Here is a 14620-nt window from a genome sequence, read left to right as displayed (position 1 = left end):
GATCTCGGTCATCGGTGGACAAAGACGGCCATGTACGGTAACCCTCCCTTTCGCCCCGTGTCAGTCGTTGGTAAATTCTCCGATTTGCATGGCTGGCTACACAATCTGCAACGCGACTGGGGATGGCAAGGGCATTCCGAGAGCTCGCGTTCATGTTGAAGGGTTGCTGATAGTGCTTCGTCGTCGAACATGTCTCGTTGTAATGTTGGATATCTGAAGTAAGTGTTCCATGAGGGATCGTGCCATTATGTTTCTTAAGATTCATAGTACTACGGCACTCCTGAGCCCCGCACAAAGGTGAGCCAACAAGACAACATTGAGAAATCAGAAACAGAAGAACTCAACTCGATGCCGCGACATCAACCGGCATCCCTAGCATGAACCACTCTAGGGTGGCGTGTAGTGCGCACGCGACAATCTGGAAGCCCGCAAATCACTTCCGCGTTAGGGCCTCCACCCGGGTAGGTGGGTAGCATCGAAGAGGAACCCACCGTGATAGGTAAAGGTGAAAAATTAAAAAAGGCGCGCCGGCAGGCCGCATTTCTAGAATAAGATGCCCCGTCTTGGCAGCCTTCCTACGCCAAGAGAGTTTGTGTCCCTTTGACTAGGTTCTACATACTTTCGTTCAACGTCCAACCCCCAATCGCGACTTACACCAAAGTCAACGCCGAGCCCGACTAAACTCGGTCCCGACGACGGCCGCTGCTGCGATGGATCGCTACGACGAGAAAGGCATGGGCGAGAAGACGTCGTCGCCCCAGGGCTCCCTGGAGGCCGGCAGCGATGACTCTCCGAGGGAGACCGGTATCCTGGCCACTCTGCGCCGCTTCGAAGGCAGAATGGATAGAGCCTTGGGCGTCGAGTCTCATGCCATCGACCGCAAGACGGAGGCCGACAAGCGCCCCGTCAAGTGGCATGAGGAGCTGACTATGGCTCTTCTGTGGGCGTCCGGTACGATGGGTATCAGCTGCTTTGCGACAGGTTTTCTTGGATGGGAGTTCGGCCTTGACCTGAAGCGGGCGATTCCCATCTTCATCTTTGGCTCCATCCTCGGCGGTGCCGTATCCGGGTACTGTGCCACGTTCGGTGCGGCGACGGGTCTTCGTCAGATTTCGGTCTCCCGGTACAGCTTTGGCTGGTGGCCGAACAAGCTTATCGCGTTCTTGAATGGTCTCGAGCAGCTGGGTTGGGCCTCTGTCGCATCCATCAGTGGCGGATTGGCGTTGACTGCAGTCGCCGATGGCCGCATCTCCCTGGTCGTCGGCGTTGTCATCATCGCCGTTGTGTCTCTCCTGGTCAGCTTCCTCGGTCTGCGCTACATCCTGATCTATGAGCGTTACGCATGGCTCATCTACCTCATCATCTTCATCATTATCTTCAGCATGGTTGGTCCCTATGCCGACGACGTCACCCCGGCCCAGGTCACAGGCGCCGACCTCTCCGCCAGCGCTCTCTCGCTTCTCGCGGTCGTCTACGGAAGCTCCGCATCGTGGGCCACTATGGTCTCAGACTACTACGTCCAATACCCGACCAACGTTTCCAGGCTCAAGGTATTCACCCTCACGACTCTCGGCATTGCTATCCCGACGTCCATCGGTATGACCGCGGGCGCCGTGGTAGCCAGCTCTCTGAACAACCAGACAGCCTGGAAAGACGCCTACGAGAACGAAGGCCTTGGCTTCCTGATCCGAGACATGCTGCACCCGCGCGGCTTCGCCAAGTTTCTCCTCGTCATCTTCTCTTTCAGCGGCATCAACACCAATATCATCTCCCTCTACTCCGCCGCCATCTCCTTCCAGCAAATGGCCCGCCCCCTCGCCAAAATCCCCCGGTTCCTCTGGACGTTTCTCTGCTTCGCCGTTGTCGTTGGACTGGCCGTCGGCGGCCGCAGCCAGTTGAACACCTACCTGCAAAACTTCCTCAGCCTACTGGGCTACTGGTGCACAAGCTACTTCGTGATCCTGCTGATGGAACACACCATCTTCCGACGTGGAGACTTTGCCAACTACGATCTCGAAGGTTGGAACGACCCGAGCCGCTTGCCTCTTGGCATCGGGGCTAGCGTTGCCTTCCTGGTCGGGGTGGTCGCGTGGTGCATGGGCATGGTTGAGACCTGGTTCGTGGGACCTCTTGGCGGGCTGATTGGCGAATCTGGGGGTGACATTGCCAACGAGCTGACGCTTGTGGTGTCTGCTTTGGCATATTTGCCGGCTCGTTACCTGGAGTTGAAGTATTTCGGCCGATAGGAGGTTACTTTCAGCAACTGAGCAACATCGGCAACACAGTCGGTTGTCGGAGGGCTCTCTTTCGCCAGCTTGGCCTTCTCGAGGACATAATTCTTCCACACCAATTTCAAGATAATTAGATCACGATCTTCAATAACACGGACTAGCATCATTCTTCAGAGTTCGTGTGCCCTGGGTCTGCCGGTGGCATGGTGTTACCCCTCTTTGTGGGGAACGTCCGCGGGGGTCAAATCTCGGGAAGAAGTCCGTGACGGATTCATGGCTGCAGGAGTGACGGCCCAACAGCTACCTTTCCCCCGGCATTTCCGGATGGGCGGTTCCAAACGATGATGAGGCAAAGTCGAGGAATTCACAGAAAAGGGGCCAGATGATAGTTGCCTATCGTATCACTTTCACTGCTCATATCATTACAATCTACCCCAGGTATCTTAGCTATCCTAGAACAAGTCCGTAACTGCACCATCGGAGGCGCTAGCAACCAGCTTCGCGTACTTGGCGAGAGTGCCTCTCGTCACAGGAGGCCTGGGCGGCTTCCACAAGCGCAGTCTATCCTTGATATCCTCGTCGCCCACGTTCATGCTAATCGTACACGTCTCGGCGTCGATGCTGATCATGTCTCCGTCCTTGATGGCAGCAATGGGTCCGCCGACCGCCGCCTCGGGGACAATGTGTCCCACGATGAATCCATGGGAAGCGCCAGAATACCTTCCATCCGTGATCAAGGCAACGTTCTTGAGGTTGGCACCAATCAAGGTCGCAGACGCCTTCAGCTGTTCCGGCATACCAGGGCCGCCCTTAGGGCCTTCGTAGCGGACAACGAGGACGATGTTCCTGTCGCGGGGGATGTTGCCGGCGTTGAGCTCCGTGACGAGCTCGGATTCCTTGTTGAAGCAGCGCGCCTCGCCCTCGAAGCGCAGACCCTCCTTGCCGGTGATCTTGGCGACTGCACCGCCGGGGGCGATGTTGCCGTGCAGCACGACGAGATGGCCAGCGGGCTTGATGGGGTTGGATAGGGGTCTGATAATGTCCTGCTGAGGGGGCAGAGATGGCCAGTCGGCGACGTTTTCCTCGAGCGTCTTGCCGGTGACTGTGAGAGTCTTCCCGTTGAGCAGGCCTCCGGCGATGAGAAGCTTGGTGACTGATGGGACGCCACCGATGTGGAAGAGGTCTTCGATGACGTACTTGCCGCTGGGCTTCAGGTTGGCGATGAAGGGGGTTTTTCGAGAGACGCGCTGGAAGTCTTCGAGGTCAAGGGGGACTTCAGCTGCTCTGGCCATGGCGAGGGTGTGAAGGACGGAGTTGGTGGATCCTCCCAAGGCCATCGTAATGACGAGTGCGTTCTCGAAGGACTCCTTGGTGAGAATATCTCTTGGTCGGATGTTGCGGCGCAAGCAGACCTCAATGGCATCGGCAACCTTTTCCGCTTCCCTCATCTTGGTTGGGGACGCCGCGGGAGTACTTGACGAGCCTGTGACGGATAGACCAAGAGTCTCGATGATGGTGGCCAGACTGTTTGCGGTGTACATGCCACCGCAAGCACCGGGACCTGGAACGGCGCCCTTCTCAATGGATGACAGAATCTCCTCGGGCGTGACATTCTTGTCATCGGACCAGGAACCCAGCGTACCGAACAGATAAGCACCCTGAGCTTCGTAGCAAGTGACAATGTCGATAGGCTTCTTCAACACCTCGCAGTAGCCTCCAGCAACAGTGCCACCGTAGACGATGACTGATGGGCGGTTGTGTCTGGCGACTGCCATGACGCAGCCTGGCATGTTCTTGTCGCATCCGGGAATGGCGACAGTGGCGTCGTGAGCTTGTGCGCAAGTGATCGTTTCGATGTTGTCCGCGATGAGCTCTCGCGACTGGAGGGAGAATCTCATGCCCTCGTTGCCCTGGGCAATACCGTCGGAGACTCCCAGCGTGCTGTACTGCCAGGCGATGTAACCCTTCTTCTTGATGGCCTCCTTGACAGTCTTTCCCAGGTCCAGGAGATGCATGTTGCATGGGTTGCCCTCCCACCATACTGAAGCAACGCCAACTTGGGGGGCCCTTTGCATCATCTCCTCGTTGGGAACACCAGCAGCGTAAAGCATAGCCTGTTGAACATGTTAGTCTATATCAAATGACTGGGCAAAAGTCCTGAAGCTCTTTACCTTAGCACCGGGGAAATCATGTTCTCGAGTGAGGAAGGCTGAATACTTGTTGAGAACCGGCTCTCCATTTTCCCAAGTGGCGTCATTCGGGGCAATGGGGAAGTCGACATATCTCGGCTCATGTTGTCCCTGTTCCTCGCCAGCGGCGGGATGGACCGCACTGAAATTTGAGACCATCCTGTGTGCTTGAAGAGGCTTGGCAAAGGTAAGAGGCGAAGGAATTAAGCCAAAGAAAAGTGCACCGAGCTCGGAGAACAATCGGGGCCGACGATGTTTTTATAAAAAACACACGCAGATTCACTGCACCGGCCCCAGACCCCATTCACCTGCTAACACAAGTCCACAGTGAACACGGGGGTGCGGGGTAGAAACCAACCGAGCTTCTCACGATACACGGCGTCTCCAATCACATAACAGTGAATACCGGTTCGTGAGGAGAAAACTGGGAATTTTTTAATGGAGCCGCGCGACGGGATGAGTGACGACTAATCGAAATAGGCCGCATACGATTTGTTGGCGCGGTGCTGGTGGAGCAAGCCCATTGCTGACGAGTCTTGTGTTGGGGGAGAACCCCGCACCAGACCCGGGGAACAGTCCGGCACGCCTTGCGGGTTCTGGATCCCGAAGAACGGACTTCTGCCGAGTATTTGGAGGCTTCACGGGGAACGTGGGGGAGTGAATAGACGTGAAGCGAACGTGGGGTAGTGAGTTGATGCGGCTGGGATCACGGGTTTTGAAATCCGATGGATTTGATTTGATGAATGCGGATGAATGCGAGCTGCCCTTTGCCCAAGAGCTAGGGTCTCATTTGATCTTGTTTTCATCATGTTCTTGCGTACGTGGATATTTTGACAACAATGCGTCTATCATACCGTCTTCTTGGTAATGGGAATGTACCTCATCCACGGATGCTCTTCTCTAAATCCCAACATGGCCTGAATCTTCCTGTTTGACATCGGCGCCTCACGCTCTCCCATCTCCCGCGTGAATGGAGTCGACGGGCTCACGCGGCTCAAGAACGCAGTCGTGTTCTCCGTATTCGTGATCTCGTCGTTGGTGGCATTGAACACCTGCCAGCCAAGTCCGTTCCTCTCAAGACCAAGATGACACATCTGCCCGAGGTCTCTCGCGTCTATGTAAGACCATCCGTGGACATCCCAGGCCTCTGGCTGGTTGATGTACCCAGAAAAGCTCTCGGCGTACTTCTCAGGCTCAATGACAGCACCAATGCGAAGACAGTAAATATCCACACCGAAGCGGCTCGCGAAGCTCCTGGCAATAGTCTCTCCCACGATCTTGGAAAGCGCGTAAGGATCCGTGGGGTTGCAGTCGGTCTCTTCGTCGATGGGGAATGAGGTGAACTGGCGCCGCTCCTCGGCAAAGGTGACACCGTAGACGCAGACGCTGCTCGCCAGGATGACCTTCTTGATGCCCAATTTACACGCTGCTTCAACGATGTTGTGGATGCTGTTGACGTTTGTCTTGAAGATTTCGTTGTCTGGAGCGAGAAGTGGGCGGGCATATCCGGCGAAGTGGATGACGGCGTCAGGGATTGAAGACTTCTCGAGGGGCTGGCTGAGGCGAATTTGAGTGTGAAGCGCGCTGTAGACCTGACCGGCGTCGCTCACGTCGCATCTCATCGTGTGGACGGCGGGGTTGTCGAGAGGGACGATGTCGAGGTTGATGACCTCGTGACCGTAGCGGAGGAGTTCCTGAATCACCTAGCGGCCCGCGACGCCGGAGCCACCGGTGAAGACGACGCGTTTGCCCATGGTGGTGTTGATGCTTGAACACAACGAGATAGCTCTTTGTTGGCTACTAGTTATCAGCCTTCAAAGCGCCGAGGGTAAACAAACGTGTCTGAGGCTCCCTTGCATTCTTCGTGGGCCTTACGCGAGAATATCACTTCTTTTGAGAGGAGACTGTTGCTCTGTGAGACCCGAAGTTGCACCGAGTCAAGCGGTCCCTGCCAGATGATCCCCTCCCCCACTCTGTAGGGCTTTCCCCGCACGGCATTGAAGGGGCCAGGGGTCGTATTGAGTACGGTCGTCGCTCAAGAGATGCCCTAGCCAATCTGGTCTTAACATCTTGGACTGCGTCTTTGGTGGGTGGTGTGAAATGAACATGACCAACATTCTGATTCATAAAGCCGATGTTCTTGTGTATTCAAGGCATCAGGCTTGTGCTTTGGCTTACATACAGCGCTCTTGAACATGACGATGAGTGGGTCTCCAAAGCATTGATCAAAGATTCGCAAAGCCGCGAGTCTTGTTCCGGGTTATTCTCAAAATACATGCTTTAATTGCCCAAACTGTACGATGTTTCCAGTCACGCCTGACCAACGACCTCAGGCGCATTGATAGTAGTAAGGCACCGACACTCCCTGGCAGGTTGATCCAGACTAACAAGCAGGTATCAGCATCTTTCTCATCAAAACTGGGAGGGATCAAACTTACCGCACAAGTAGTACACCCTGTCCAACCTTGTCCACCGCATTGCCCATATTTGGCAACCGTACACGACGGCGGACTCCCAGTGCCAGGAGAAGTCCCGCCGCTACCCCCGCCGGTAACCGGAATCGCCGTCCCAACTGGGCCCTTGCTAGCATCGCAAGTTGAAGCACAACCACTACCGCACCCGGAGCCCGCCGCCTTCGTCGTTCCTATTGAAGCCACCGAACCTCCCGGAACGACGTACCCAGACAGCTTGCTGTGGATATTCACCAAAATCCCGGGATCACTCGCCTTGTACGCTCCAGGAAAGCTGACAGTCGACGGCTTGGCCGTGCCAGTACCTCCTGAGATCGAGATCTGATAGCACGTCATGTAGAACTGCGCCCCGCCAGAAGACCCAGCAGTGTGTAAGGCAATGACCTCGGCTCGTAGGAGATAGTCGCCGTCGGCGAGGTCCTTGCTGATGGGCACGTCCATCTTGCCGCAGCAGGCGTTGAGATCTTTGACGCCCCAGTTGTCATCGTCGCCGGAGCCCGCGCCGGACTTGGCGGACCAGCCGTCCTCGAAGATCTTGAACCAAGCCGAGGATCCGTCGGCAGAGGCGGCGTTATCGACTTTGCTGAGGTAGACGATTACGGGGCCGTAGTGAGAACCGCCAATCGCTTCGTTCTTGCAGTTTCGGTCACCGGGTTGCTAGATCAAATGCCGGATCAGTCTCGCACTCTGAGAAAACTCGAGTAAGAGGGGCTTTCATACCGCGTGCATCTCAATGGTTACTGTGCCGCCGGCCTTGACAGGGCATTTGGCACCGACACCTTGGGTTCCCCCAACGTTGCACCGGATGTCAGACCCAGCGACGTTGGTTACTGGCGAATTGCTCGGAGGTACTCTGGCGCATTGCGATCCGTGAACAAGAGTCAGTCAAGCAGGTCTATGATACTTGAAGTGAGATGTGGACTTATCATGTCAGCTCCATCAACCCATAATTGTTGAAAGATGGAATGTCCCACAGCGCCTTGCGCAAGAAGCGCCGCTGCGACGATAACGATCAACTTCATGATGATTAACTAAGCCAACTTGTTGGGAATACTTTGCAATTACTCTGATCGTCTTCCTTTGCCCAGAGGAATATCCAACCAGCAGACGTTGGGCCTATGCTTCTTTATACGCATTTCGGATATGGCTACCATGCAGTCAACGTATCACTGCATCCCTTGCGTATGAAGCTTGAGTGGCAATCGCTTGGAGTGAGGAGCAAGCTGTTCATGATCAGCTTCGCCTTATGAACTGTCGGTCCTTCTACATCGGAATGTAGGGTTACAGCGGGCAGAAGTTCCCGACAGCCATCACGGCACATCTTTCGACAGACTTTGGGAACCGTCATATAGTAGCGTTTGGATTGGGAGAGAAAGTACGGTACACTAAGATAGTTAGTGAATGTGTCCTTTTCTGGTTGAGAAGCCTTGGCAATATGTCCGGTTGAAATAGCCTATAGACCGGCAGAAGTCGCCGGCGAGGCAAGTTCCGGATGGAACCAAAGCGACGGGTACCGGCGGATATTGGTTTTCTGTATAGGTGGATAATAGTACTGCGCTGAAACAAGTCACCTGCTACTTGAACTTGCGACAATTATCAAGTGTCCCGACTTGTGGTTCAACACGACGAGCACCGAGAAATAAGCAACCCGTGAATTCATTAAATCTATCTAACATGATGTGACGTTGTAAGCATTAAGACATACTCTCTGCCAAGGCCTGATTCCCGACATGTTATTACATGATAAGTCTGTGTAGATATGCGTCATCACGCGTGAGCGTGTCTCATGCGAAAAGCAAACATTCCACCAACACCGTAAAGAACAACATCGCCTCATGATTAATTGGAGTGGGGACGCTGCAAATATCTCAAGATCTCGGGATCTTGACTCGGAGGGCACTTCTTGCCATCGATCCCGATGGACGTAAGCAAGATCGGGTCCTCTTTGGGGGTCCCAGGGTGGACTTCGAGGCCGTAGGATAGCTCCACCTTGGCGTACCGCGCGTTCTCGATGAGCTGCGGGACATCGATCTCGTTGTCACCTGTTCCAGCCCGGGCCGCGCGTGCCAAGGCCTCTCTCTGAGCGGCAGGGATGCTGGAAACGCGACCGGCGAGTCCGCCGCCGGGCGGTGGTGTCGTGCTACCCCATTCGTAGTTCATTGGTCGCAGGAGCGCGGCACCAGTCTGCAGGACCCAACTCTCCATTGCTCCCAAGTCCTCTGCTTCCTCTTCCGCCTTCTTCCGCCATCTGGATGGCAGGAGCTTGGACATGCCGTATAGAGTTCCAACGAAGGCTCTCTTGATCATCTGGAAGAAAGCATACACCCACTCATCAGGGATCTGGCGGATAATTGCTCCGAGGGGGATGACCAGTACGCCGAACAGCATGGACCAACCCCATTGCGGGCCATCGAGAGGGCGGGTGTCGAAGGCCTGACCACCCTTCCAGATGATGATCATCTGACCTGCTAGAGTGGCGCACTGGACGCCGATGAACCATGGGTTGCGGAGGACGCCTTGGTACCAGATATTAAGTCGGTTGTCAACACGCCGGCAGTTGTGCTGATTGAAGAACTGCATGAACACGTAGATGTTGAAGACCATTGTTTGGAAGGACCGCACTTGGTTTTGGTCGCTGGTGTCGATTCCCCAGAGAGACTCGCCGGCGTAGTGCAGCGTGAACATCACGGCGAGCTGGTAGACGGCCTGGCACAGAATCATCTTCCACATGGTGATGGTAACGATGGGCGCCTTACGGGGCTCTGGGCGCTGCCGAACGAAGTCGTGCGAAGGGTAATCGGTAGCTAATCCAAGTGACGCGAAGATGTCCATGATGAGGTTGATCCAGAGAAGCTGGACGATGGTGAAGAGCGAGTCACCAACCAGCTCTGAGACGACAGTGAGAGTACCGGCAGTGATGTTGATAGTGAATTGGAACTGTGCGCTTCGTTAGCAACGATCCTGTATCTTTCGCAGTATTTGGTGTCACTCACCTGCAGGAACTTCTTCACTGCGATATTTACCGTGCGGCCCCAGATCAAAGCTTTGACAATGGATGCAAAGTTATCATCAAGCAGGATGATGGATGCAGCCTCCTTGGACACCTCCGTGCCCTGGATTCCCATAGCGAAGCCCACATCGGCCGCCTTGAGGGCCAACGCGTCGTTGGTTCCATCACCAGTGACGGCGACAGTCTCACCCATTCCTTTCAGGTGTGTGACTAAAAGCAGCTTGTCTTCCGGGCTAGATCGAGCCAGAACCTGAAGGCGGGGGATGACCAAGTCCAATTGAGCAGGGGTCAGCTTTCGGAACGTCGGTCCGTCCATAGCCAGACCTCCCGGACTGTAGATCCCGCACTCTTTCGCGATGGCTTTCGCCGTCAGGAAGTTGTCGCCGGTGACCATGCGGACGAACACGCCTGCCTCTTGACACTGGCGCACAGAGTCGGGGACTTCCGGTCGGAGAGGGTCGCGAATGCCAAACACTCCAACGAACGTCATATCACTGAAGTGCTTCTCGAATTTGATTGAGTCGGGGTCATCGGGGTTCTCAAATGCTTCGGCGGCATCCACGTCTTTGTAGGCGACGACAATGGGCCGCAGCATCTGCGAGGCGTAGTCTCGGATTGTAGAGCGCATGTCTTCGCGGGCGTCGGCGGTGATGACTTGGACACCGAGTCCTGTCTTGGGGTTCTTGAGGATGAAGGAGCACTGGTCGAAGACCACCTCAGCCGCGCCCTTGACGAGCAGCCTGTACTTCCCTTCAGAAACCTTTGCCATGACCGCCATCCACTTCCGCGAGGCATCGAAGGGGAACATGTCGGCGACCTCGTTGTTCGCTCGCTCTTCATTGAGAGGGCCCATGGCCAGGAAGTCACGGCCAAATCTAAGCAAGGCCGTCTCGGTGCTTGTGCCGACGAAGCCGGGATCTTTCGGGTCATCGCTCTCGAACGCAGTCGAGTTGAGGCAGACACTATTCTTCATCAACGTTTTCACATCGTCGCTGAGCGAGTCCAGAAGCCCTCGAGGGTTGTCGTCGCTGGCCCCAGAATCGCTCACAGCACCCTTATCAGCTTCTTCTGTCGTGGTTGACGGCACTTTCACGATGTCACCGAAGCGCTCAGAGATGCCTATGCGGCCGGCAACGACAGTCATGTTGTTCTGGGTCAACGTGCCCGTCTTGTCAGAGCAGATACATGTCGCGTTGCCCATAATCTCACATGAACGAATCAGGCGGACCAGGTTCTTATCCTTCAGCATTCTGGTGGTGGCAAAGGCAAGGGCAAGCGTCACCGCAAGAGCAAGACCTTCCGGGACGGTGATCACGACAACAGTGACGGCAAGGATGAGCAGCTTGAAGAAAGTCTCAGCCTTCTCCGAGGAACTACCAGACATCGATCGAAGTCCCACCAGGAAGCGAATGAAGAGGATAAGGAAGAAGATGATGCCGGCGATGGCGCCAAAGGTGATGAGCTGCTTGGCGAGCTTACCCAACTTCTGCTGCAGCGGAGTTTCATCCACGTCCTCTCTCAGCGACATCAGAGTCCTACCGTAGGTCGAATTGGTGCCAACCGAGGTGACCAAGTACGCGCCGACGCCACCAGACACCGTCGTGCCGCTGAGAATAAATGGGTCAGTCGCCGATGATCTGTGAGCCTTCTTGTTGCGAATGTCACTCTCGCTAGGGACGTTCTTGTGCACCAGTTCCGACTCGCCAGAGATCGTTGACTCGTCGATCTGAATACCAGAGCCTTGGACCAGGACACCATCAACAGCGACAACATCACCAGTCTCTATGTGCATGATGTCCCCCACCAGCACCTCGTATACCGATAGGTTTTGCGTCTTGCCCGATCGAATGACCTTGACGTCTCGTTGCTCCTTTCTCTCGTTGAGCTTCGCGAACCTGTGGTTCTTCTGCCAGTCCGTGGCTGCACTGGCGAAGACGATGACAAAGATGGCGACGACGACAGTCACTCCGTCGACCCATTGGATCTTGTTCTCGCTCTCCGCTGCATCGACCGACTCATAGATACCGAGGGCTAATGAAATCGTGGCCGATAGTGTGAGGAGGAACATGAGCTTGTCATTGAACGCGATCCATGCTAACCTCATGAATGATTTTTGCTTCCGCTTGGGCAGCCGGTTCTCGCCAAATATGCGTCTGCGGTCGGTGAAGCCCTTCTCTTCATGTTGGCCAATGTCCAGATCGATCTTGAAGCCATGTTCGTGTGTTGGAGCTGTCGGTAGGGGAGTGATTTCGGCAGATCGATGTCCCTCGCCGGCGGCTACTGCCTCTTGAAAGGATATCGCTCCATCGAGGTCGGTCTCGTCGACACTGAGGCCAGCGGCGAGATCTGTCCGGAGACCTGCGGCCAATCCAGGGAGACCTCCGAAGGCGCGGAGCGCTGATAGGCTTCGGGCGGTGATCAGCTTATGCAGCTGCGTCGGCGTAAACGCAAACTTGTTGTTTTGGATGTTGGAATCATCGCGGAGGTCAAGCTCTTTCTCGTCGTCGCCCATTTGTTGTTTTGAAAAGTGGTGGTTGTACGAGCTTGACCCAGCTGGGCCGGAGTCCTGCTGTCGTGGTGCAGCAGTGATCTCGTCGGTCATCGTACGTGTGGCTGCCCAGAGAAATTCGAACCGGCCGTGGAGTGTCGGTGAAAGTCAAAACTGGCAAGAATTGACGACAAGAAAAGACAGAACAGCTTTAGAGCGGGACCCCTCCCTCGAAGCCGGGGGTGCCATTTGGTAATATGTTCTGGTCATTCCATCGCCAAGGGAGCCAAAGCTGCAGGTTGGGGGAACACCAAGACGGATCTCAAGAGCCGCGTCATTGCATCTTGGCGAATCTCACTGCGGTGCCGAGAGAAGGTCCAAGGCTTCTCGGCACGCTATGGCGATGTGACTGGCTCGATTATGTACGGCTCTGGGGGCCGTATGGGTTGCACAAGCCTTATGGTCTGGGGACCGGTGGGGGTGCTGAGAGGGACCGGACCCTCATTGAGGGCAAACGGTGAGACTCGGCGTTACGACATTCTTGTGGCACGTGGCCATCGGGCGTTCCGGTTGCGTTTGCCTCCATCGTGTTGTTCCGGTCACGGGGCGAGGCGGAGATCCATGTTTACTGAAAGTCTATCGCCTCCGTGGCCGTTCGCGGTGGTGGTCGGGGCCTCAAACGCCGTGTTTTCGGTGTCGGCGTGGCTGTGTTTTCCTCGGAGGATGAATGAGCTGTGGATATCGCCAGGGGGCAACTTTCTGCTCGTTCAAGCGCGAAGTGGGAAGCCTCAATTTGGCCTTGGCGCCGTGCCGCGGCTAACCGGCAAGGAAGCCCCTTGGCGGGATCCGTCTCCAGAGACCTCGCTTCGACCCCTGACATCATTTGCTTCGGAGTTATTTATGTAACGAGGTGGCTATATCTGATGCCAAGCGGAGACGCACTGACTCAATCAGGAGCTGTGATCTGCAACATGCGACTGATTTTGTGCAGCATTTTGGCTGATCCCAATTGAATGATGGGTCAACGGTCAACGATGAACCTACTTCAAAGACTTGAGGTCGACCGCTGTCCTGGAGAGAACACGCGCAACTCCGGTTCAGTTTCTTGAGCCAACGGTCGCACTTTTCAATGAAAGCCGGCTGCTTTTGCTGTGCAGCAGTCACGGGCATACCGACATCCTAACCTCATCTTGGAGTGAAACTCATAGTCCCTCGCAGGTTTCAATAACCAACGCGTGATGCGAAGATGGCGCAGAAGTTCTAATCCGGGCTATGCCACCCAATCTTAACGAAGAGTTGTTACAGAAATGAGGTTGGCCTTGATGAGACGGGCAAAGGAGACGTCAGCAAGTTATCAGTGGTAACTGGACATGCCGAGACTCCGCTATGCTGCCTTCGGTCTTTTGCGATGGCCATATCGACACGCCGCGGAAGCCGAGTTGAAGACACACTGGGACAGACAAACCTATAATCATGTTGGACTCTCGTCTGAGTTAATTGAAGTACGAGAATGCGAGTTGCTCGTTTTGTAAATGGACTTTCGGCATGTCGGAGCTATCCTATTTACTATATTGTGATTGTGATCGAACAGGAAATGATGGGGTGCTTGTCAAATAAACTTTATCACCGCCTCCGTGTCGCCAGGCACTTGAGTCGTAACGCATTAATGGCCGCATTGCCGCGCCCGTCATCCGCCTGGCACACCATCACGAACTCCGAACAGTATTTAAAGGCCATCGTCGCCTATGTCATGGTAGTTCATCCCATCTCCATCCATTCTATCATTGAGCCCACAGTCTAATCAACGACCCACCTAATTCACTCTTTCAAACTATCGTCATAATGAAGACCTCTTCCATCGTCCTCTACGCTGTCGCTGCCCTCGCTGGTCTGTCCGAGGCCAAGCGCGGTTGCAGACACAACAAGGCCGAGCCCGGTATGGGCTGGTACTACATCGTCAGCGGAGACACCCTCAACGACATCGCGGCCGACTTCGGCACCACCGCTGCCCACCTCGCCGAGATCAACGGCATTCCCAACCCCGACTCGATCCCCGCCGACAAGACCATTGTCGTCCCCTGCTGAATTCAATCCCGATGGACCCAGAATCGAATCGATTTTGGACGAGTTCGGAAGTACAACTTTCAGTGTTGGGATGCGTGGTATACTGAACGCAGGCCTTTGATATGCTTTGACACTATCACTGCCATCAGTCCCCCGGATACTATATG

At 55.1% G+C, this 14620-nt stretch overlaps 6 protein-coding genes across 6 annotated transcripts; 2 read left to right on the top strand and 4 right to left on the bottom strand.

The window, feature by feature from the left end:
- Window positions 1-710: 710 nt before the first annotated feature.
- FCY21 (Purine-cytosine permease FCY21) lies at window positions 711-2246 on the top strand (the record flags this gene model as incomplete). Its single annotated transcript, XM_036646458.1, has 1 exon — window positions 711-2246. One exon carries the CDS (start codon window positions 711-713, stop codon window positions 2244-2246), a length of 1536 nt encoding a protein of 511 aa, XP_036488784.1.
- A 437-nt stretch (window positions 2247-2683) lies between these two features.
- On the bottom strand, window positions 2684-4579 carry CGCS363_v014608 (putative dihydroxy-acid dehydratase; the record flags this gene model as incomplete). Its single annotated transcript, XM_036646457.1, has 2 exons — window positions 2684-4345; window positions 4403-4579. The coding sequence occupies 2 exons, from the start codon at window positions 4577-4579 to the stop codon at window positions 2684-2686; spliced, it is 1839 nt and encodes a 612-aa protein (XP_036488786.1).
- A 689-nt stretch (window positions 4580-5268) lies between these two features.
- udh (Uronate dehydrogenase) lies at window positions 5269-6042 on the bottom strand (the record flags this gene model as incomplete). The annotated part of the gene is made up of 1 exon (XM_036646456.1): window positions 5269-6042. One exon carries the CDS (start codon window positions 6040-6042, stop codon window positions 5269-5271), a length of 774 nt encoding a protein of 257 aa, XP_036488558.1.
- An 81-nt stretch (window positions 6043-6123) lies between these two features.
- Window positions 6124-7913, bottom strand: eglD-5 (putative endo-beta-1,4-glucanase D; the record flags this gene model as incomplete). The annotated part of the gene is made up of 4 exons (XM_036646455.1): window positions 6124-6217; window positions 7100-7548; window positions 7612-7744; window positions 7909-7913. The coding sequence occupies 4 exons, from the start codon at window positions 7911-7913 to the stop codon at window positions 6124-6126; spliced, it is 681 nt and encodes a 226-aa protein (XP_036488559.1).
- Window positions 7914-8730: 817 nt separating this feature from the next.
- Window positions 8731-12503, bottom strand: CGCS363_v014605 (Calcium-transporting ATPase 2; the record flags this gene model as incomplete). Its single annotated transcript, XM_036646454.1, has 2 exons — window positions 8731-9828; window positions 9885-12503. 2 exons carry the CDS (start codon window positions 12501-12503, stop codon window positions 8731-8733), a joined length of 3717 nt encoding a protein of 1238 aa, XP_036488372.1.
- Window positions 12504-14231: 1728 nt separating this feature from the next.
- Window positions 14232-14474, top strand: sleL-1 (Cortical fragment-lytic enzyme; the record flags this gene model as incomplete). The annotated part of the gene is made up of 1 exon (XM_036646453.1): window positions 14232-14474. One exon carries the CDS (start codon window positions 14232-14234, stop codon window positions 14472-14474), a length of 243 nt encoding a protein of 80 aa, XP_036488385.1.
- Window positions 14475-14620: the final 146 nt, after the last annotated feature.

Source organism: Colletotrichum siamense, assembly GCF_013390195.1.
Source record: "Colletotrichum siamense strain Cg363 chromosome Unknown KSG_Cg363_contig10, whole genome shotgun sequence".
In the NCBI taxonomy this organism is placed as follows: domain Eukaryota; kingdom Fungi; phylum Ascomycota; class Sordariomycetes; order Glomerellales; family Glomerellaceae; genus Colletotrichum; species Colletotrichum siamense.
The sequence above is the reverse complement of the archived record's forward strand: the minus strand, read 5'-3'. Positions and strand labels throughout refer to the sequence as shown.